Source organism: Podarcis bocagei (assembly GCF_964188305.1).
Source record: "Podarcis bocagei genome assembly, chromosome: 6".
Classification (NCBI taxonomy): Eukaryota; Metazoa; Chordata; class Lepidosauria; order Squamata; family Lacertidae; genus Podarcis; species Podarcis bocagei.
Window position 1 is genome coordinate 26377825 of NC_138130.1, and position 22834 is coordinate 26400658.

Sequence of the window (22834 nt, forward strand, 5' to 3'; positions counted from 1 at the left end):
ACTGTCCCTCAGACCTTGTGGGGGACCGGACTATATTTTGAAGGGGGGAAATTAACAAATTCCTATGCCCCACAAATAACCCAGAGATGCATTTTAAATAAAAGGACACATTCTACTTATGTAAAAACACACTGATTCCTGGACCGTCCGCGGGCTGGATTGAGAAGGCGATTGGGCCGGATCTGGCCCCCGGGCCTCAGTTTGCCTACCCATGGTGTAGAACCTAGAAGAAAGAGTGATGTTCATCATCCCAGTTACTGCAATTTTATAAAATTGTGATATAATTTGCTTGCTAAAGAGAACAGTGTTAGATAATTTTGTACAGGTTATTTGGAAGGTATGCCTTCCTTTTGCATTGTTTGCTCATGCTGTAAGACAGTGTTGCCCAAATTTGGGTCTCCAGCTGCTTTTGGACTACAGTTCCCATCTTGCAAGCTAGGGATGGTGGGAGTTGTAGTCCGAAAAACAGCTGGAGACCCAAGTTTGGGAAACACTGCTGTAATAAGTGCCTGTCTTCCCTTTAGGAGAGTCATACCCAGTACACCTGTGCAGCAATGTCTCTACAGCTGTTCCAGATGTGTTGCCTAATAAGCAAGGCGTCACACCCTTCATCGCTGACATAGATAATCTGGGGATAAGAGGAGCATGTCCTACTTCTGTGACACAGAGATAGCTCATCTAAAGTGTATGCTATTAGTTGCACGTCATAGCTTCCTTTATAAAGGTAAAGGTAAAGGGACCCCTGACCATTAGGTCCAGTCGTGACCGACTCTGGGGTTGCGGCGCTCATCTCGCTTTATTGGCCGAGAGAGCCAGCGTACAGCTTCCAGGTCATGTGGCCAGCAGGACTAAGCCGCTTCTGGTGAACCAGAGCAGTGCACGGAAACGCCGTTTACCTTCCCGCCAGAGTGGTACCTATTTATCTACTTGCACTTTGACATGCTTTTGAACTGCTAGGTGGGCAGGAGCAGGGACCGAGCTACAGGAGCTCACCCCATCGCGGGAATTCGAACCGCCGACCTTCTGATTGGCAAGTCCTAGGTTCTTTGGTTTAACCCACAGCGCCACCCACGTCCCATCTTCCTTTATACCCTGTATTAAATAGTAGGTCTTCGTTCTTCACTTTGTTTTTCTCTTTCAGTGTGAAGAGAATCCTCATGGGTTCAGAGATAAGTCAGTGGTATAGAAAACAAGTCCAATGTGGAAAGGTTGAAGGAACTGGGTATTTTTAGCCTAGGGACTGAATAGGGAAGTGATAGCACTTATCAAATACCTGAAGGGTGTGCTGCCTGCCCCAAAGGGGCAGGATTAAATCTAGTAGGTTTATATTGCAGGAGGAGAGATTTTGGTTGAACATTAGGTGTGTGTTTGTGAGTCTGTCTATTTATTTGCTAACGTTGCAGGCACTCGATCTGCTCCTTCTCAAATTACTTCTAGGACTGTAATTAAAAAACAGGTTCCTCTTGCGGCTGGGCTGAACTCCGCCTCGGAAATTTAAGATTACAATCCCAAGCATAATTAATAGCGCAGGAAACGTCATTGAAATCAATGGGAGAGAGCGACTGCAAGAAAACACCACCCGTCTACCGGCGTGTTTGCGACTCAGTAAAAGAACATTTGAGTCTTTTTTGAACGGCGGCGGCAGCAGCAACGAGGCCGCTGTTACACGTGAGCCAGTCTCCAGGTATATAAAAAAAGCACGCTGTCTTTAGCAGCACTAGCCCCGCCTACTAACCTTTTGCGCGTTTGCGTGTCTACTGTCAATCAGCGGGCTGAGACCGCTCAGATTGGCTTCCCACGAGGGGGCGTTCCCGAGGGTTTAGGAGGCGGGGCGAAAGTGGCCTAAGCGTCCCACTCGCTGCGGGTCGGACCCGGAAGCAGCTCGGATGCATCTTGTGTGCCGCTTGCGCGCGTGCTTGGCAGCAGCTGGTTCGAACCCCGCTTGGCGGCTAGGTAAGAGGCGGGAGAGCAGAGTCCAAGCCGCTCGGGCGAGGCAGAGCCCCGCGGTGAGCTCGTGCAAATCCTTTTCTCAGGGATGGTTTGGGGAAGGGACACCTGTGTGATCGCAGTACTGATCTCAGCAGCAGCGGTGCTCTGGCTGCAGTATGGAAAAGGTACCCAAAATCGCCTTTCGTGCGCCAGATTTGCTTATCTGCAGTTAGCCACAGGCCAGACATGGAGAGGGGCCTTTTTTGCGGGGGGGGGGGGGAAGCATTTTTAAATGGAATCTGTTAAGTTATTGCCTGCTTGTAGCTCGCCTCGCCTGCTTAAAAATAATTGCCACAGCTGAGGTAGTGCAAGCAGATTCGAAGATAAACGGATGAGTTTGGGTTCATGACATACTGGAATATATAAGCAAGATATGGTTTAGGGCTTGAGATTAAACGTATGGGTGTGCATATTTTTAAAACCCATTGCAGTCATCGCTCTATAGTCACCGAGAATTTAAAGAAACCCATCAGGTCAGAATGTAATCCTCATGCCCGCAGATTGAAGCCCTGGACCACAGAATAAAAAATCGACCAGTCTAGATTTTCTGAAGGGTGACTCGCCACCGAACAGTTGACAGAAAGGGCTGATTATACGAGGTGTGGACATCTCTTGACTTCTCTACACGATTTATTGGTAGGTAGCTTAATCCATCAGGAGGTGATGTGAAAGCAATCTATCCGGTTACACCTGTGATGACCCATTTAACTGGTGCAAGTCATCACAAATTACGAAGTAGTTCATAGTAGTTTGTATGGCGAGAAAATCCTGCAGGCGAGGGCTAGAATTGCTTATCTTTCTTGCTTTTTAAAAATATGGCGTTTTAGCCTTTTCAACATAATAAAGAGGGCCATAATTTCTGTATTCTCGTCGTACCTTCTTGGCGTTAACCCAGTGTTTAAAAGGTTTGATAGCAGCAGCATTTCTTGCGACGTAACATCCAACGAAAACGCCCGTAACAAAAAAATACATGCGTGTTTTTGTTGTGGTTTCACGGTGGGGAGGGGAAAAGTACGAGTTGCACCTCTTGTGCCAGCTGATTCTCACGTTCGCTTTAGGAAAGGTGCTGGTGGGGAGTACGGCCGGATAAAACTGCCCGTCGCTTCGGATTCGTGGTAGTGTTCGTCGAAAACGACAGCAAGCTGTCAAGCAAAGCAAACGGAAGGCGCTTTCTTTCCTTTTCCACTGCTTGGATTGGAGTCTATCCCTGTCTGCGCTTTTGGGGAACGAGGGGGGGGGGGGAGGCCGTCTAGCAATATTCGTGCTGGCGTGGGCGCGCTCCTTCCAACCCGTTTCCCCGTATCTCTCCGTGGTCTTCCTGGCGCATTCCTGCCTGAAACCCCTTCGTCTCCACCATGCGTTTTTGTTTGAATGCAGCATTCCTCATTGTTTTTTGGGGGGGAGATAGGGGAGCAAGGTACGCGACGCCTTTTCCTCGGGAGGAGACCGTTGCCTATTGTTCTCCCCTTCCTGCCCCACCACCACTGAAGTTGTGCGACAAACCCCCTCGCTGCTTTGTGTGTGAACCTGGGCGACTGGCGTGCGCGGATGCGAGTGTGCGCGCACACGAAGGGGAGGGGGCAGCTGGAGCGCAATGCGCGCTGCTGACGCCGGGCCGGCTTGGGCCCGCCGGGGAGCGAGCGGAGGGGGGAAAGAGGCCGCGCCGGTCCTTCTCGCCAGCCGCCGCCGCCGCCGCCGCTTCTTCTCCGAGCTCCGTGGCCTCAGGCCTCCGCGAGGCGATGGGCCTCCAAGCGCAGCCCCCTCCTCTGCCGCCACCGCCGCCACCGAGCTCCCGCCGCCTGAGGCGAGGGAGCGACAGCCGCAGACGAGGCTGAGGAAGGCCAGGCCCGTCAGGCCGGCGGCGGAGGCCCCGTTCGTTGCGTGTGGAAAGTTTCGGTTGGCGGACTATACGGAGAGAGCGCGGCGAGAGCGGGGCGCGTGAGGCGCCGCCGGCGAGGGAAGGGATGGGATCTCGGCCGCCGCAACCGCCGCCTCGCCGGGGCCGCTGAGAGGGGGAGCTGCGGGAGGAGGGGCTGCGGCGAGGCGGGCGGGCGGCTGACCCCCGCCGGCCGGCCTGCCTGCCTGCCTGCCATTGATCGCCCCTTCCCGTCCGAGCGCGGCCATCGCGGCCGCCCGGGTGGGCGGGCCGCCTCCGCCAGGATGATCACCAACACGCGCGGCTTCCTGTGGTCGGACCTGGAGACCCGGGCTCTGCTGGAGATCTGGGGGGAGGCGGACGTGCAGAGCGCCCTGGACGGCAACTTTCGCAACAGCCATGTGTACCGGGACGTGGCTTGCCGCCTGGCCGAGCTGGGCTTCGAGCGCACCCCGGAGCAGTGCCGCATCCGCATCAAGGGCCTCAAGCGCCAGTACTACCAGGCCCGGGAGGGGCTCAAGAAGAACGGGCACGCCAGGAAGATCTGCAAGTACTACGACGAGATGGACCGCATCCTCAGCGGGAGGGCCGGCGCGGCGGGCCTCGACGACAGGCCTCTGAGCCCCGCGGTCGGCGGGGAGCCCGGGTGCCGGCGGAGGCAGCAGCATCTGCAGCAGCAGCACCCCGGCGCCCTGGCCGCCTCAGCCATCCTGGCCGCCGCCGCCTCCGCCGCGCCCCCTTCCGCCAGGCCCGGCGGCGGCGGCGGGGCTTTGCTTCGCGAGGTGGACGCGGAGGAGGAAGACGAGGACGAGCTGGACGAGGAAGGCGGCGAGCTGCTGGAGTCGCCCCCGAGAGACAACTTCCACGAGGAGTCCGGGGAGTGCTCCTCCTACGCCGAGCACGCCATCAAAGTGGAGTGCCCGCCCTTCGCCATCCCGCTGCCGCCGGCAGAAGGTGAGTGCAGAGAAAGGAAAGAAAGTCGAGGGAGGCACAAGTCTCAGTCTCTGTTATGGCACCTGCCACAAAGAAACAGCCCCGTTATCTCTGCTTTTCTGAACAATGTTGCGCGTTGGGGGGAGGGGGCATCCATAGAACAATCGCACCCCCCTCACAGGCGCACAACACACACGCCCTTTTTTATTGCCCTGCTCCTCCCCAGTCTGTGCCGATGTCTCTCTCCAAAATATGAAGTGTTGGGGGAAAGCTGGTGTTCTCATGATGACTTCACCCTGAGAGCAGCAGCGCTGTGTATTTTGTTTGCCCTGCTCTTGTCTAAAAGGAAAGGCAATGCCCCCCTCCCTACTTTCAATCACACACCCAAACAACTCTGGAGATTTCTCCGCCTAACCTTTCCTTTTGGAAAGGGTGAAAGTAGGCTTTATGTCACTGGTGTCAAAGACCCAGTTTGGCAAAAGAAGAAGAAAAGAGCCCAGATGTTTGCTTACACACACACACACAGAGGCTGGGAGGCTTAACCCAGGGCAAAAAAAAACCTGGCTAGTCCCCCACTCCACCCCCATAGCTGTGGCCTGTTAATGTTGTCAAATGGTCATTCCTTTGGTATTGTCAGGTGACTTCTGTTTTAAAATGAATCCCTGTTACTCCGTATTAGGAGTGGGCTATAAAATATAACCAGGGAGCTTCTTTGTCCTGGATATACCACCTACATAAAATGCATATCCAATAGCGACAAAAATACAGTGGCAGATCAAGACTTCCTTTTTGTGTATGGTGAAAGTCCAAAGTTCTGAAGACACTACACCCCCCCCCCACATCCCACTGTTGTGAGGGTGGGCACCTGCTGGGGCCCATAACCCAGTAAAGGGTCTGCCATCTCAACAGCGCTGCAATTATCACTTTTGCATCCTCTTTTTTAGTTTAGAAGCAACAACGTGGGCCAAGCACACCAGTCCTTAGCTGGCATTGTCCATCCCCTCTTCCCTTCTGTGATTGGGAAGAATCTGTGGTCATTTACATATGGTCGTCTCTGTATTTAAACACAAACGGCCAGCTCATACACCTAATGCAAGAATACTGCATGCAGTGTAAATCAGATGTACAGTGCCCCAAATCTGAAATTCTTTTGCATGATGTTGATGATGATGATTTTAAAGCAGAAGGATTGTTAGGCTGGCAGGCCTAAAGGTCACCATGCATCTTTATTTGACAATATATTCTATAGTATTTCTCTTGTTAATACACAACTTTTCATCTGGGTTAAAAACAAAAGCCCTCTACCCTCATATTTATTGTTCACATACACAACTCAGGCTAAATTTAAATTTCCACAAACAAATTGAAGTGATGCCATGTAGGGAGGTCTGTACTTCCTTCACATGTAGGTGTGTGTATTATTTTTAGAAAACAATTCTAAAACAGAAAAACTGGAATCTGTGTCTTTGTCTTTTTTCACAGTTGAGTTTTATTTGAATTGGGCAGAGCTAATACACATGCATAAATCTGCATATATTCCACACAAAACTGGCTTCAAATTGGTGTCCTTAGGCTAATAGTCACACTTGAAACAAACTTTTTACACATAAATAACATCAAAGGGGAGAGTTTTACAGTTGTGACCTTTTGCAATGCAGATCTGAAAGCAAGGCATTAAGGCTGCAGTCCTGTGCACACTTAATCTGGAAGTAAATTCCACAGAATATAATGGGTCTCACTTCCAAGTAAATATGCATAGGCTTCTACTGTAAAAAGTTGAATTGAGCAATTATCTGCAATACACAAATATTTGTTTAAAAATTTTGGTTGTTCAAGTTCCATACGTACATACATAAATGTTATAGAAACATATAAATTATGTCAATATGAAAACTACCTGATTACTGGAAATATTTTTGCAACTAAAGTGACATTCTTCACTATTTCATTTTCTCTTAAGTTTGGTCAAAACATGAAAAACTAACTTATCTGCTTTTGTTTTAGGTTTTAAACAAATTAATGCTCACACCAATGCACCACCCTTATTATCTCAGGCTAAAAGATCAAAAAAACGCCATGCAAACTTAACACTGGACAAAATGATGGAGAAGTTTCTGCAACAAAGCATGGATACCGAAGAGAAATTTTACAAATATGAAGAGCAGAGGCTTAAAATCGAAGACAAACGGCGTGAAGCTGAGCACGCCAGAGAGCTCCAGATGTTGCAGATGTTGGGACAGATGTTAGCAGGGATTTCTTCCACAGTATCACAAAGGTCCCAGTATATACCTAGCAATCCTTCACAGAGATCAAATCACCGATCATACGGAGATAATTTTAACTTTAATTCTATGTCAACCTCACTTTCGCCACCCATAGGTACTACATTCTATTGTATAAATGATGTTGGGACCCGGTAGCTAAGATTTTTGTGCACATTTGTGGTGAATTTTTCTAAAGCCAGTGAAATAGTACCTGGGGGGTTGGGGTGGCTGTTCATGGGTATATGTGAAAAATGAATCAAAACACTGGGCTTGGTTGATAAGTCTACATAGATAATGTTGTTTAAATAAATGTTATGCTCTTCTGCAGAGTTATCGTGGAACAGATCATGATCACTGATGTAGTTTACATAGCCCTTTTTTAAAAATGTAGAGCAATCAGTTGTGAATTTAGTGGATTAAAAAGGGAATTTTGTTCATCTTTAAAATAAAATTCATATTGCTTGATCTTTAGTGTTTCATAGAAATTCTGGAAGTAATAGTTTTTGCACTTGAAACAACATCGGTAATTGCCAGGGATGGTCTAAAAGCATAATATATAAGTACTTATAGTAAATACTTTTAGAAGGTGGCTGGTTTTAGAGCAGTTTTTATATTTTTCGTATCCAAGTCTACTTCCATCTTACTAGAGAATAGAATTAGTCTTGGATATTCTACTTCTGGGCTGGCAATCAGCGTGAAATCGCATCCTGGTCAGCAAACTATTTTCATTAGTACTTGCACTTCATGGTCCTGAGGCTGTCTTCTGCAGATTTTCCTGCCACACTTGAATAGTATTAGGGTAGCCTTAGTGTTAATTTGCAAGGCAAGTGAGTTCAAATGTCAATAAAGCTGTTGCCTTAAAAATGCAGCATGGGCACGTTTGACTTTGAAAGAGGCAACTTCCCAAAAATGAGATTGCCTTTCAACTTCTTTTACCCAAGTCAGAAGAGTCACTCCAAAATCCTTTGCAAGCACATTATCAGAAGCTCAACTGGAGTGCATACCACAGATCAGGAACTAGATAGACCTTTGGTCTAAATGTTTAATATTCCCATCCAACTTCACATTGAAAGATGAGTAATAGTGCATGCTATCTTTTCTTGTCATCTTGGTATTCACAAGGAACACAGTTTGAAAACTGGCTGCAAGGAGTTATCTAATGCCACCTACTTGCAGACTGTTTTGGTGTTCTTCAGGACTAGAGGTAACCAAAATGCAGGGGAACTATGTATTTGTTAGGTACCAACTTGTGTTTAAATGTAGGTTCTATTCACAAAATGATGCTGTTGGATTCTGGGACCTCAATCGCTAGTGGCTTAAGACCCTTTTGATGCATGGAGACTTACTTCCAAGTAGGCATACATAGCATTGTGTTCTAAGTAGATAATTTGGAGATCTTTGCCTCTACAATACTACTACTAAATAAAATTATACTCCAATGTTTAACCCCTTTTATGAGCATAACAGGGTGTTAATAGGTAACTGATCTATTTAAAGTGATAGTGTTTGCTTATGCTTAATCATATTCTGGGTAAACTGGAGTTTCCTTTCAGGCTTTCAATACTTGACATTAATCTGCTTTCACTATCACTTTATATAATCTATTTTGTGAATTTTGGACGTTTTATCCAATTGTCTAAGAATATGCCATTTAAAAAACACAAGGAAAATGGCAAGAAAAGTTACAAATCTTTAGAAAATTGTGTGTGTGTATAGAGAGAGGGAGGGAGGACACAGTACGTAAGTTGTACTGTGAAGGCAGTAGCAGCAATGCAGCTGTTTCCATTTCTTTCTCTGTGCTCATAATCTTTCGATGGCTCTCACTCTTTTGTCTACAAGTATGGATTTTTTGAATTTCATCATGATTTGTACTTTGGTCCGAATATCGTAGGATACACTATTGTTTTTTTCATTCTTGGGATAGTGCAGAAATGTATAAATATATGTGGGGAGTTTCTGTCATTGATAGAAGCCCCAAAGGAAAGGAGGAGGGGTTTTAGCATTCAGCATGGTTCTCTATTCACTGCAACTGTTTACCATGACTACAGACTTCCTTGTTTGGATGACCAGAATAAAACAGTTACACCTAGAGTGATCCAAGCTGGGGTCTCTAATGCAGTTGGAGATATGTTACAGATGTGTCAACATGTTGTGTAAATAACATCAGTGGAAGCGAAGTGCATTAATTAAAGAACTGTTTCCATTGTAAAGGATGAGATCAGAATATTGACCTGAAAGGACTTAATGTTTACTGGAAAAAGTAAGTTTGATTGTGGAAGGGGTTGTATTGAGAATGAAGAGATTTTGCTGATTTTGCAACCACTTGGAGTTTTCTTGTTTGATGCTGACTTTTTCAGATACGTTTTTCGCCCTGTGGATACTTTGAGCTCTTTGTTAGATTCATCTGACTGTGATAACTAAGCACATTATGAACAGGCAGTTTAAAAAGTAGACATCGCTTCAGCAGAAACACTAACGAAGAGCAGCAGTCTGGTAGTTACTAATTATGTGATACAATTGTCAATTGGAAGCGTAATTGTCAAAGCAGGGGTTTTTTTAAGCTGCAGAAACATGGAAGGCTATTTTGTTGCTTATTTTGAACAAATTTTGGGTCTTTTAATACCCATTCATGTCTAGAAAACCAGCATTTTATTTAACTCCTAACCATTGACTCGGTATCTATTAACTATGTGATTTTTATTACAAAAAAAGTGAGTGTTATCTAAGACCATTTAAATTTTTTTCTAATTTGCAATTTGAGATATAAGTGGCTTAGGCCCGAGTTCATAATTGTCAGCACAAGTTCTTCTTGCTCAGTGCTGTTCTTCCGGGTGTAGGAGTTAATTACATCCTTGTATGAAAGCTGGCCTGCAACTAATAAAACTGGATGACTGGGAAATCTTGGAGATCATCACATGAAAGTTATTAGGGTTGGAGCTCAGGCACCACCACCTTCCTCTCACTTGTATTCCCACCCCTCACGCGCGCACACATTGTCCCTTTGACATTGCCAGTTGGCCATACAAGAGAAATAAGCATCTGTATGATGGTTTGATACCATGGTTCCTTTGGGTGTGCAGTGCAACGCAGATGCAGAAAACCAAGTTGGCGCTAATACTGTTCTTACAGTTTTCTGATCAGATATCTGCACCAGGCATGCTGGCTTGCTCCTGCCACACGACATTACGCAAACAATGTAGCCAGTTGAATCAATTGAGCCTTTGTGTGCCCAGCTCTACCTGTAAAATAGACCTGGCACTGGACCTGGAACCCAGATTTCACAGAGGTGTAGATTGTGGTTTTGTTCATCTTGTAAAGGCTAGCGGGGAGGGCTCTTTGGTGCGTTCCTGCTCTCTTGTTGAGGAACACGGAAGTGTTATTAATTGAATAGGGCTGGTTAATTGAAGATGCAAGCAAGAATATTTAATACTCTAATTTCTTGGAAATATTCATGTTATCAGTGAATACTATGAAAAGTTTGAATTTAAAGTAATTATTTAAATATCTTTATTTCTTTTTCAGTTATAGAAAGATCATTCTCAGTGCACAAAACACATTCTGTAAAGGAAATGGAGAATATATTTCAACTGGTGCGGAATGTTATTCCTCCTCTAACTGCCAAAAAGCATAAAGGCCAAGATGGACGAATAGGAATTATTGGAGGATGCCAAGAGTAAGTTAAAAGAAAATGCATAACATTCTTGCAAGCAAGTTTTCAAGTATTACTAGGTTGCAACACATTTTACTAGCCCTCCTTGAGCATGCCTTTTTAAAAAAATTCTATTTGGCACCTTTAAAGGTAAAGGGACCCATGACCGTTAGGTCCAGTCACAGACGACTGGGGTTGTGGCGCTCATTTCACTTTATTGGCTGAGGGAGCCGGCGTACAGCTTCCGGGTCATGTGGCCAGCATGACTAAGCCGCTTCTGGCGAACCAGAGCAGCGCATGGAAACGCCGTTTACCTTCCTGCCGGAGCGGTACCTATTTATCTACTTGCCCTTTGACATGCTTTTGAACTGCTAGGTTGGCAGGAGCAGGGACCAAGCAACAGGAGCTCACCCCATTGCGGGGATTCGAACCACCGACCTTCTGATCAGCAAGCCCTAGGCTCTGTGGTTTAACCCACAGCACCCCAGTGTCCCTTATTTGGCACCTTACCAACTTGCAAAAAATATATTTTAATCATTTTCTTACTTTTATTAGGCATGGGTTCCTGCCTGGTTGTCTAGAGGCAATTCCTACATTCCCACATTCTTTCTTGCACGTTTAAATCAAACACCTGAAGATGTCTTAAAAGTCACTTTAATCCTTTTTTTTTTTACTTTGAGGCCAAATGTGTGCATATGTCATGTGACCATAGCTCTTAGGGAAATAAGGAAGGTGTACCATTTGACCTTGAGAACTTAGCTCTTAACTGCATCTTCAGCCATAATTCACATTCCTTTTGAGATCCCATCATTGTGCAAATGTTTGGCTTTCATGAGAAGTGTTATTTGTGCTGACTGTTAAGGAAATGAATTCGTTTGTGTGTGCATGCATGTGTGGTACAATTCCGTGAGCGTAGAAAAAGGGCAGAATGTGCAGTTAGGTATAGAATTCAACTTTCCAGGAATCTCAGCTTCCACTAAAGAGAGTTAAGTTGCTTTCCCTTAGGCCTGCAAATACACACTTGACATGTGTGAGCAGAATGAAAAGCCCAGAAGCCAGAAAGAATAACCAGATGAGATTCCTAATGCTAACCTAGCTGCTTCCCATTAGTCTAATCAGAATAAAATAGGGAAAATAGGAAAACAGAGAGTAGATTTTAAGAGACTGTGATTCAATTTTCAGAATTTATATAAGTAAAAAAACTAACTTTTTTCCAATGTTGAATTTGGATGCAAAATAAACAAAACCTTGCATCTCCTTGATTTAAGGGTAGGGAAGTTGTAACCTCAGGCTCTTTATCATGGCCTCTGGGTCTTCATTCCCCCTTGAAAAATAAATTCCTAATATTCTGTTACAGTGTAATACACTAGAATGTATGGTGGTTGGATTTTCCCATATCATCAGTGCCAAAGATGCTTCCCAATTCTAATACAGCCCAGCATAACACAAGGATTTGAAATCTGGAGACCTGTTTGTGTACTTTCCTAGAATCACAGAATTGTAGAGTTGGAAGGAACCCTGAGAATAATCTAGTCCAACCCCCTGCAGTGCAGGACCCAGCATGAAGATGACAAATCTTCATAATGCTGAGAAGAAACTATTACTTTAACATTAGATTTTATATTTAATAATGCCTAATCTAAGAGCTTCTGCTTGGCCTAGCCCAAAAAAAGTACATGTCTGTCTTAATTTGAGCATCTGATATTCAGTGCCCAGAGTGGTTTCCTCCTGATTACGTTCAGGTTCCACAGAAGCAGTTGTACAATCATGTTTTTCTCAACTGCAATGAGAGTCTGGTTATTTGTGAAAAGGCTGACTTAGAGTTGTTATCATAGAAGAAAGTCTGCTCATCACAGCTATGAAGTAGGAGCCTTGGAAGCAAGCCAATGAAGAGACAAGATCTGTTACTTTGCAGCTACCACATTAAGTGAACATAAACGGCCTTAGCTGTTAGTAGGCAAGAGTCTTCTCTGCTGGCGCTCGGTTGTGATAGTGTCATAACTCATATTTAAGACTTCAAAATATATGCATAATTAGCAGGTGGGGGGGATATGATAATTTTTAGTTAGTTGTCGTTATCCCAATTCAGCAACCAACCAAACTTGTTAGCAAAATAAAGACACCTCCTAATAAATATCCTTTTCTTTTTCTTTCTTTTTTGCCAGGTATACAGGGGCACCGTATTTTGCTGCAATTTCAGCTCTCAAAGTGGTATGTGCTCTCTTAACTTTTCGTTAAAATGGGTAAGGAAGATTGCATGGCTAGTTCAGGGTTGATGGGAGTTGTAGTCCAGCAACACCTGGAGGTCCACATGTTCCTCACCCCTATTTCAAAGGCACTGGTAATTATCCAACAGTTAAAAAAAAGGTAAAGGACTCCTGACAGTTAAGTCCAGTCGCAGACGACTCTGGGGTTGCGGCGCTCATCTCGCTTTACAGGCTGAGGGAGCCGGTGTTTGTCTGCAGACAGTTTTTCCGGGTCATGTGGCCAGCATAACTAAGCCGCTTCTGGCGCAATGGAACACTGAAACCAGAGCAGCACATGGAAACAGTGTTTACCTTTCCGCCAGAGCGGTACCTATTTATCTACTTGCACTTTTTAGCGTGCTTTTGAACTGCTAGGTTGGCAGGAGCTGGGATCGAGCAACGGGAGCTCACCCCGTCATGGGGATTTGAACCACTGACCTTCTGATTGGCAAGCCCAAGAGGCTTGGTGGTTTAGACCACAGTGCCACCCGTGTCCCATTATCCAACGGTTAAGGGTACTTAAACCCAGTGAAAACAGCCTCTTATGTGTGTTGTTGAATCATAGCTTTCTGAGGGTTGTATCTCTGAAGTTCAAGTGTACTTAAAATGCTTTGGAATCAGACCGACTCGAGTATGTGGATAGTAACTGGTTGTGCCCTTAGAAGGCTGCTTTAATAAATACTAATTGTCATCTTAATAATAAAGTGTAGAAAGCCATCATACACAGCGTAGAATTTTGTCTGTAATATATTTTGCTACTGTGATCTCAACAACGGAATTCCAGTGGGGAGGAAGCTACCCATGCACATATCAACATAATGTTTTACTGTTCAAGGTATTGCTAAAGCCAAGCTATCTATGTTTGAGAAAAGAGATATGAATGTGCTTTTCATCTAGATTTTTAAGGAATGTTGGAAACGGGCTTTGATATGTAGAGAGAGTACTTATATTGGATCCTAAACAAATTTGTTCCATTGATGTCCATGAGACATGCTCAAGTATATGTCTTTAGGACTGGGGTAACTAGTATGAGAAATGGCCTTAAAAATCACTTTGTTCTGTAAGTCACTAAGTAAGAATGTCACGGGGCAGACTCAAGCTAGAAAGCATGGAAGTGACTTGTTTGGGTTTTAATGGCTAGCCTTTGCATGATGTTGTATTAGTATCAATGGATAACTATATGTTAACTTTCATAGGGTGCAGACATATCCCATGTATTTTGTACCAAAGACGCAGCAACTGTAATAAAGTCTTACAGCCCAGAGCTGATAGTTCATCCTGTTCTGTAAGTATCCTTTCTGTTTTTTTACCTTTGCTTTCCTCCTATATTTTTCTCACATGACTTAATGGATCATGTATTAATTGTATTAGGGTAGCTGCTCAGAGCTAGGTTCCCAGGATCAGGTGAAGGGCGCCAGTCCTTTTGTGACCCTACCTGGGTCTTTGTATCCTATACTCAAGCATTTCATGCTGTGATGCTCGCATCCTGTCCAGAGGACGCTGTCTCTGGATCTGTCTTAATGGCTGGAATTCCAAATATTTTTTTTTTAAAAAAATGGTATATGGGGCAATCCTGCATGTCTGCCACACTTCCCATGCTTTGACTCACAGTAACCAGCTTCTGTTCTGCTGTAACTAAAACCAATCCAGACGCCAATACTTCTCTAAACTTCGAGACATTTTAATGACGTTTCAATTGTATTCACATAACTTGCAAATAGTGCCACCTTCTGCCTTCCAAAAGTGGTGCTGAAAGTCCCAACTGCAGCGTTAACCTTTCTATCTACCCAAGCTGTGTCCAAACCATTAGTTTAGTCTCTTACTACAGTGCTGTTGTTTTTAAAGTGACACAGTAAAGCCTCAAGAAAGCACCAGTAGAGACACAGAAGGGACTCTTCCCCATCAGCCAGTTGAATGATGCCTTATGCTAAAACAAGTCTATGTGCATAGATAGGTATTACACCCAACTGTAAATCTTAAAAGTTTGGTTGCTACAACTGCTGCTTGAAAGATACGGTCAGGAATTTGAGATTTGGGGGGGGGGGGTAAAATCAAGACATTGCCAGAAAATAAAGTATGAAACAAGTCACATGGCATACAGTGGTGCCTCGCAAGACGAAATTAATCTGTTCCGCGAGTCTCTTCGTCTTGCGGTTTTTTCGTCTTGCGAAGCACGGCTATTAGCGGCTATTGGCGGCTTAGCGGCTATTGGCGGCTTAGCGGCTTTAAGAAAAAGGAAACAAACTCGCAAGACGTTTTGTCTTGCGAAGCAAGCCCATAGGGAAATTCATCTTGCAGAACGACTCAAAAAACGGAAAACTCTTTCGTCTTGCGCGTTTTTCGTCTTGCGAGGCATTCGCCTTGCGAGGTACCACTGTATAGGGATTGGAACTTGAGGGGACAGGAAGTGTATGCTACCCATGGGAATTCCTCCTTCTTCTAAAACCAAAAAGAAAACATGGCAGCCAGCCATGTGGGGATTTCATCTCCCTTTCCTGCTTTCGTTTGTCAGCTTTCCAGGCAGATGGAAGTTCCTCGGGTTCCCCACATACATTCACATAATGGCATCTCCTGTAGAAAAGGAAAAATGATAACTTATGTGAACCGCTGAGGGTTTTTGCCGAAATGATACATTATACATTATATAAATGTATGGATATGGCATGCTTTTATTCAGGAGAAAAAATGGTTTAGCTAATAATAATAATAATAATAATAATAATAATAATAATAATAATAATAATAATAATAATTTATTTATTTATACCCCACCCACTCTGGGCGGCTTCCAACCAAATACTTTGAGAAATTGGTTGTGGTTGTTTACAGAAGGGAGCTTGGGGAGCTGGCACCCAGTACACTTAAGCTGAAAATTGTATTTCCTTGCAAATGCAAGAAATCAGATTTTTGGAAACAGGCCAATCTGTGCTCTACTCTGTCTAGTGACAGCCCTGATGCTGTTCATGAAGTGGAAAAGTGGCTGCCACGTCTACACTCAGTAGTTATCGGACCTGGATTGGGTAGAGATGATGTACTGCTTGAGAATGCCAAGGTAAATTGGACAATACCCTTTTTCACGAAACTAAGTTTCTGTTTTGAATTCATCGCTGTTGGTGATATTCTTGATGTTGGAAATTGAGGGCGATTATAAAATGGCAGGATTAGCAGCTAAAGTTGATGAAAGTTGCCTTTATGTGAAACTCTTACAGATAACTTAATGATCCGCAATGCTCCTGTGTTTCTTCGTGTGGGAGAGCTCCACCTCCCTTTGGAATAGACACAGAGGCACAGTTGAGCCATTGTAACAAAACAAAATATCAGTAAATGTGGTTTCAAGATGGATCATAATATCCAAGCCATCCTTTGCTTGTGTTTGCTAGAGCTCAGCAACAAGGGCATTGGTTTTATTGCTTACCTAGTCCTGGCAGTGATAAAAGTGACCAACAGAAATAGGTCACAATATTCTCCCCCCCCCCCCGGACTTACACTAAAAGGTGAGCAAATGAAGAGGCATTTATTTAGAGAACTGTCTTGCTTGTACTTTTGAGTAGGACCAGACTGCATTATAAAAAATTGAGAAATGGAAATGAAAGGGCAGAAGTCCCATAATAATGACATCATATGATTAGCACCACTTTATAGCCGCCTTCTTCTAGGTAAACTATCAATATCTTCTGTCCATCTCACTTTTAAAAAAGGAACCATTACATGTTTGTAAACCTCCCCAAATCCCTTAATGTAGATACCATACACAGATGAACCACATGGCCCAGTGATGACCTCTGCTGTTCTTCTGATGCCCTGATCCCAAATTGCAGTTCCTATTAAATCTGTTTCCAGATTAGGGTGCACAATATAAATCATGACACAACAGATTGTGCCAGGTAGGAAAGTATGGTTGTGGGACGTTAGGGCTGGAGATGCTGTGTAGCACTAGAGACTGACCTCTCAGGTCAGTGGTCAGAAAACAAATATTTTATAAAGGCAGTGTTTCATTAATGCAGGGGTCCAGTCAGGCCCACCAAGCCACTTAGCATGTGTTGCCAGCAGCTGGCATATTGAGTGGTGCCTTTTCCTTTAGCAGAGTCACTTCTCTAGTACACCACCATTGCTAAGAGGTATTAGCACTCAGGAAACAGGAAGGGGTGCTCCTTCCCGGGCCTCTTAACAGTAGTGGTGCACCTTTCCCAGGTAAGTGCTGTTCTTCCCATTGTTGTACGATGAGGAGAGGTTTCTTCTATCAGCCCAGCAGTGCTATGGGGGATAAAGTCATTGTCTCCGTTCTTCAGTGATCTCTGAAGAACAGAGAGAATGCTATTCCTCCAACTCTTATTTGTTCTTCGGAATGAACTCTGAAAAGCAGAAAGAGATCTCCCCATCACATTGCATTTCTCAGAGGAGAGGTTCCTTTCCTCCTGGCTCAGCACTGTGATAAAGAGAAAAACCCTCCCTGCTGCCTGAACGCTTATACATGTGCAAACATGTCTTTGCATGTGCGAGCTTTGGCCGCATCTTCTGCTGGCCTGCAGCCCTCTGAGGTCCGGTCAACAGCAAATGTGACCTATAGGTTGAAAAAGGTTGACCATCCATCCCTGCGCTGGTGGTTTTAAAGATCCAGGAGTATGCGTTTTGTGTTTCAGCCACAATTAGAGTAACCCAGAAGAGAAACAATTTTGTAAGCATGGGTCTATATTCAGCTAAGTCCTATTTGGAGTAAACAGCTGTTTTTCGACTTTTTACTTTGAAACTGTAAGAGTTAATTGAACAATGGGAAGAGGTTTCATTTTCAGTTCTTAAAAGTCTGCTCTTTTTCTAAAAAAACCACAGGGTATCATAGAAAAATCGAAGGTCAAAGGAATTCCTATCGTAATTGATGCTGTAAGTATTATGTTTTCATTAGCTTATTTGCATGATGTTGTTCTTGCCAGTAAATGTTTCTCTCTTGCTACCCGACGCAGGATGGTTTATGGCTAATTGCCCAGCAGCCATCTCTCATTCAGGGTTACCCTAGAGCGATTCTTACTCCAAATGCCATGGAGTTCAGCAGACTGTATGAAGCTATGGTGAGTTCATACTATGTTTTCGGTGATACTTAAGGAAAGCAAATTAAATCCAAGACCAAATTACATTTATAGCTCAATCCTATGAACAGCACTGGGTTCAGTGGGGCCTGCTCCCTAATTATGATGTTCAGGGTTGCAGCCTTAACACTAATATCTATGTTTGAGTAAAGCCTGCATGAGACAGCACCCGCCTGTAATAACTGATTAGTGCAGAGGTGGGGAACCTTTTTTCTGGCAAGGGTCTTATTTCTTTGGGGGTAATCTGTGAGAGGTCACTTGCTGGGGGTCTCTGGGGCTGCTTGATCGTGTTGGACAGGTACTGACCAAAAGTAGACTCTTTCTATTACCTCTTTTCCACTCCCTTTCTCCCCATCCCAGCATATGCCGCTGCTGCTAATTCAATTTATAACCGCCCTTTATCAAAAGATCTCAAGGTGGTATACAGCATTAGAAACACATTGCAAAACACCAATGATAAAAACATAATGAAAACATAGTGAAAAAGCATACTGACAGACACAGCCTATAGTAGTAAAATAATCGTAATAAATGGCAATCCTCTCTCACACACTTTCGCAGGCCATAGATTATTTAATAGCCAAGGGCCTGTGGAAAGTGGAATGTTTTTGCCTGGCATCTAAAGACATGTAATGATGGTGCCAGACGAGCCTTTCTGGAAAGAGCATTCCACAATCAAGGAGTCACCACAGATGACAGGAAATGAGACCACAGGTTGCCCGTTCCTGAATTAATGGCTGGGTAGTTTTTCTGATAAAATGTGTGCATAAAATGATGGTAACATGCATTATTTTACATCACCGAAAGTACTTTGATTCTGTATGATTCCCCACCCGCCTCTGTCTTAGCTTAGGGACCCTGTTGATAGCAATGATCATCATGGATGTCTGCTAAGGCTCAGCCAAGCCTTGGGGAATTTGACAATTGTTCAGAAAGGAGAACGTGATCTTATTTCAGATGGAGAAAAAGGTAAGTGAAGAATAAACACAGCAAACAGAATGATAAATAGTTGCTTGGTCCTATTGTAGGTAGATAATCCTGAAAAATAAAAACTAATGCTGACAAGCATATATTCAATACTGAACATTATAAGCAGGAGGATAATGTTTTATTAGATGGATAAAAATTGTTGACTAATGAATTTATAGTGAAAGTGTCAGTATTAAATATGAGTATTATACTCAAATAATGGCAGCAAACATTATGATGTAAGATGTACACAGAAAATGTTAGCTGCTGGGGCTGTGGGGCACATCAAATGTGTGATAAAATTACATGCTAATAAGAATGTTCATCTAACCACAAAGGAGATTCTTTTGTGTATTTATTTATTTTTCCTAAGTAATTAGTCCTGCAGAATTATACAGAAATTAGTGAGTAATTACAGAAGATAATTACATAACATGCAGCAGCAAACACACAGGGTGCTTTCATATGCAGCTGATGTAAGCTGTTGCCTACAAATCCTTATGGCAGAACAAATCAGTGGTTCCTTCTGTATGTCCTTTTAAAAAGAGAGATTGTGTTGTTCCTCACTTACGCTAACAAAGCATGAGGCTAGCCCCTCTGCACAAAGTTCCTCATAGACAATTGCGAAAAAGAGGCCAAGAACTGGCAAACTTCAGGAGTTGGGCTTTGTACCTTGGAAGTCAAACAGAATCTGTTCCAGAAGTCCATTCGACTTCCAAAATGTTTGGAAACCAAAGTGTGGCTTCCGATTGGCTGCAGGAAGCTCCTGCAACCAATCAGAAGCCATGGCAGATGTTCAGCTTCTGAAAATCATTCGAAAACCACAACACTCACTTCTGGGTTTCGATCATTTGGCAGCCAAGGTGTTTGAGATCCAAGATACGACTGTATACACTGTGCATTGTGCCTGTAAGTTGCTCTGAGTCATTTTCATAAGTGACTAATAAATGCAAATAATAATACAGTGGTTCCTCGGGTTACATACGTGTCAGAGCTGCTTCCAGATCCTAGCTCACTGAGGATCACGCTAGCCAGCGTTCACTTTATAAAAGTCTTCATTGAGTTACAGTCTCCATTCTCAAGCTGCTGCGTGCAGCTCTACGTCTTATGGGTTAGACCGGCGAAGCTCCGTCTGAGTCTCCGCCTCCTGTACACCAGCTTAATACCCTAGCCTTACTCCACCTTTTCCGCCTGACTGTTCTTCTCTGGGTCCCTCTGCCCCCCGCTGTCTCTTCCTTCCTGGACTCTTCTGACGCGGACCCCCCGGACCCTTCTGTCTCCTTGCGTCGGGCTTTAGGACCTGGCTCCCTTTCCGGGCTGCTTACTGCGCCACCTTCCTGTGCATTTGAACTTGGCGCGCGTGCCCCACCTTCCACTTAACCGTTTCTTCGCTCCCCGATGGAGGTGTGGCCACTCCTGACTCATGCCCTCCTCCCTGCTGCGAGCTGCCAGAGCTCGGTACCTGGCGCCCTTCCTCTCCACTGCGCTCTGTTGGTGACGCTGGCCCCGATTTCCAACTGCTGCCCTCTGAGCCCCCTCTGGACCCTTCTTCCTGGGGTGTCCCCCTAGGCTCCCCCCTTGCTCTGGCTACTGGCGCTCCTTTCTGTGAATCTTCTGATTCACTGGAAAGACTCGGAGATCTCGGGTCGTCGTCATCACTCATCTTTTCTTCGGCCTCCTCCCCCTCACTCTGTTTCCTCCCTTGCCCTCGCCTCTGCTCCTGAACCCCTGACAATACGCTTCAGATTACAGACTCTGCTAACCCAGAAATAGTGCTTCAGGTTAAGAACTTTGCTTCAGGATGAGAACAGAAATCGGGCTCCGGTGGCACGGCAGCAGCAGGAGGCCCCATTAGCTAAAGTGGTCTTCAGGTTAAGAACGGACCTTCAGAACGAATTAAGTACTTAACCCAAGGTATCACTGTAATCTAGAATATTCATATGTGTGCACAAATAATGGGCCTTTCAGGGATATGGCAGAAATTCTGTTCTAGGCCTTGCAGCTAATAGATGGCACTGCAATCATGTAATGGCCACTTCTTAAATCTGGGGTGAGCCCTAGGAGCCCTGCCCACTTGGTACTGCTCATTACATCTCCAGCGTGTCGCCTTTAAAATACAGTTGGAAAACTTTGGTGAATTAGCGAGCAATCCTATACAGAAGATGCTGGTGTAAAGCAAGCTGGTGTTAAAATTTACGCCAGATCCAAACGCTGTTCGGGAGCGGGGCTGCCACTGGCTGAGCCAACCTAAGCCTAATATTTTTTTCCCCTTTTGTAGTGCTTGTATGCAGTCATGAAGGAAGCAGCAGAAGGTGTGGTGGACAAGGCGATCTCCTCTCAGGTTCTCTTGGAGTCCTAGCACACTGGGCCTTTCTTGCTGGACCAGAAAAAACAAATGGGTAAGGTGCTGGTCATACCTGAGCATTTGCAGCAGCCTAGTTCTTTACAGGAATTAGACTGGGGGCGGGAGGGAAACTACTGGAGAGGAAGGGGTAGATAAACAATAAAACGTGCATTCGGGCAGCAGAAAAATTAATGAGAGATTCTTGTCTGTTAGGCAAGGCAGTATACTTAAATGCAAATCTCTCCCAATAAATTGAAATATCTTTCCATGCTGAATACCTAGAGTGAGTTAAGATTTATGAAGCTCCTTGAAAAATTCAGTCCCATTCCAGTTTTAATAAAGATTCTTGTTTCCTTTTTAGTCAGAACCCCTTCCTAGTGGCTGCATTTGGAGCCTGTTCACTTACGAGGCAGTGCAACAACCAAGCCTTTCAGAAGTGTGGACGGTCTATGACAGCCTCTGACATGGTTTTAGAAATCGGAGCAGCCTTTAATAAACTCTTTGACACCTAAGACCAAAGCAGCAGAGGAAGGAGAAATACACAACACGGACAGCAACGGAAATTACAGTAGGATATCCATGCGTGATGCACCCTTTTTCAAGTGCTGTTAGCGGTCTTGGTATACTAGGTAGCTTTTATTTTTTAAAATAGAAAAAAATGTAGATATTTTTTAAAGAGTTTGGAATACATTTTTTTTTTTTGGCTGAATAAGCTGTAGTTGCAGATGTTATAATATAATAAAACTAAACTGAAAGTATTTCCTCTGTTCTATCTCACAGTTATTGAGCAATAACTAAGAGTGTGCTAGTAGCAAAAGATGCACTTAAGAGACGAATAAAAATAAGGGCATGGTCCAACCAAAGTTAAGCTGTGCAGTTCTAAGGCCTGTTTAGTCCTAATGAATTCAGTGGGACTTCCTAGTAAGTGCATTTGAGATTGCAGCTGAAGTCTCTTCATTACAGTGGAAGAAGTAGACATTTCTGTCTCCCACTGAAATAAATAGGATTTGAAAACACTTAACTTTGGCTGGATTGTGTCGTAATATTCTTCCACCAGCTTAACTTAGTTCCTTGCTTTGCACCAACTTCATCACTGTTTTGGCCTGAGAACTACTGCAGGGTTTCAATTCTGCACAAGTCTGTGCTGCTTTTGAGACATGCCATCTTCAAGGAGGGACTGCATGAAATTCGCCTCGAGTCCTAGGTACAGAGGCACTGTTTTTCGTTCCTTGCTTTTTTGATGAGGGAGGGGTGGGTATCACTAGTCTATTTAAAAAAAACAAAACCAGCACAAAGCAGCTGTAGAACATGGCATGTGAAAAATAGAATTTATTTAGCTGAATGTATTGAAGTTTCATCTACTGAGCTGGGTTAGTTTAGATCATAAAATATTTGCAGAGAAACCAGATTAAACCTGTGATGGAACATTTTTGGGAGGGTTAAAAAGGGGAAGGCTTTAGGGAAACAACTAATCAAGGAGCAG

At 44.3% G+C, this 22834-nt stretch overlaps 1 protein-coding gene across 4 annotated transcripts; it reads left to right on the top strand.

Moving 5' to 3' along the window:
* The first annotated feature begins 1810 nt into the window (after nt 1-1810).
* NAXD (NAD(P)HX dehydratase) lies at nt 1811-22109 on the top strand. Of its 4 annotated transcripts, XM_081198433.1 has the most exons (11): nt 3795-4819; nt 6803-7177; nt 10585-10735; nt 12877-12922; nt 14154-14242; nt 15901-16009; nt 17785-17835; nt 17916-18020; nt 18887-19007; nt 21286-21406; nt 21713-22109. In XM_081198433.1, exons 1-11 carry the CDS (start codon nt 4150-4152, stop codon nt 21861-21863), a joined length of 1989 nt encoding a protein of 662 aa, XP_081054559.1. In that variant the 5' UTR covers nt 3795-4149; the 3' UTR covers nt 21864-22109. The 4 variants fall into 4 exon arrangements, with proteins under 4 accessions (XP_081054561.1, XP_081054560.1, XP_081054562.1 ...); XM_081198435.1 differs by lacking the exons at nt 3795-4819; nt 6803-7177 and adding an exon at nt 1811-1953; XM_081198434.1 differs by lacking the exons at nt 3795-4819; nt 6803-7177 and adding an exon at nt 1966-2114.
* Nucleotides 22110-22834: the final 725 nt, after the last annotated feature.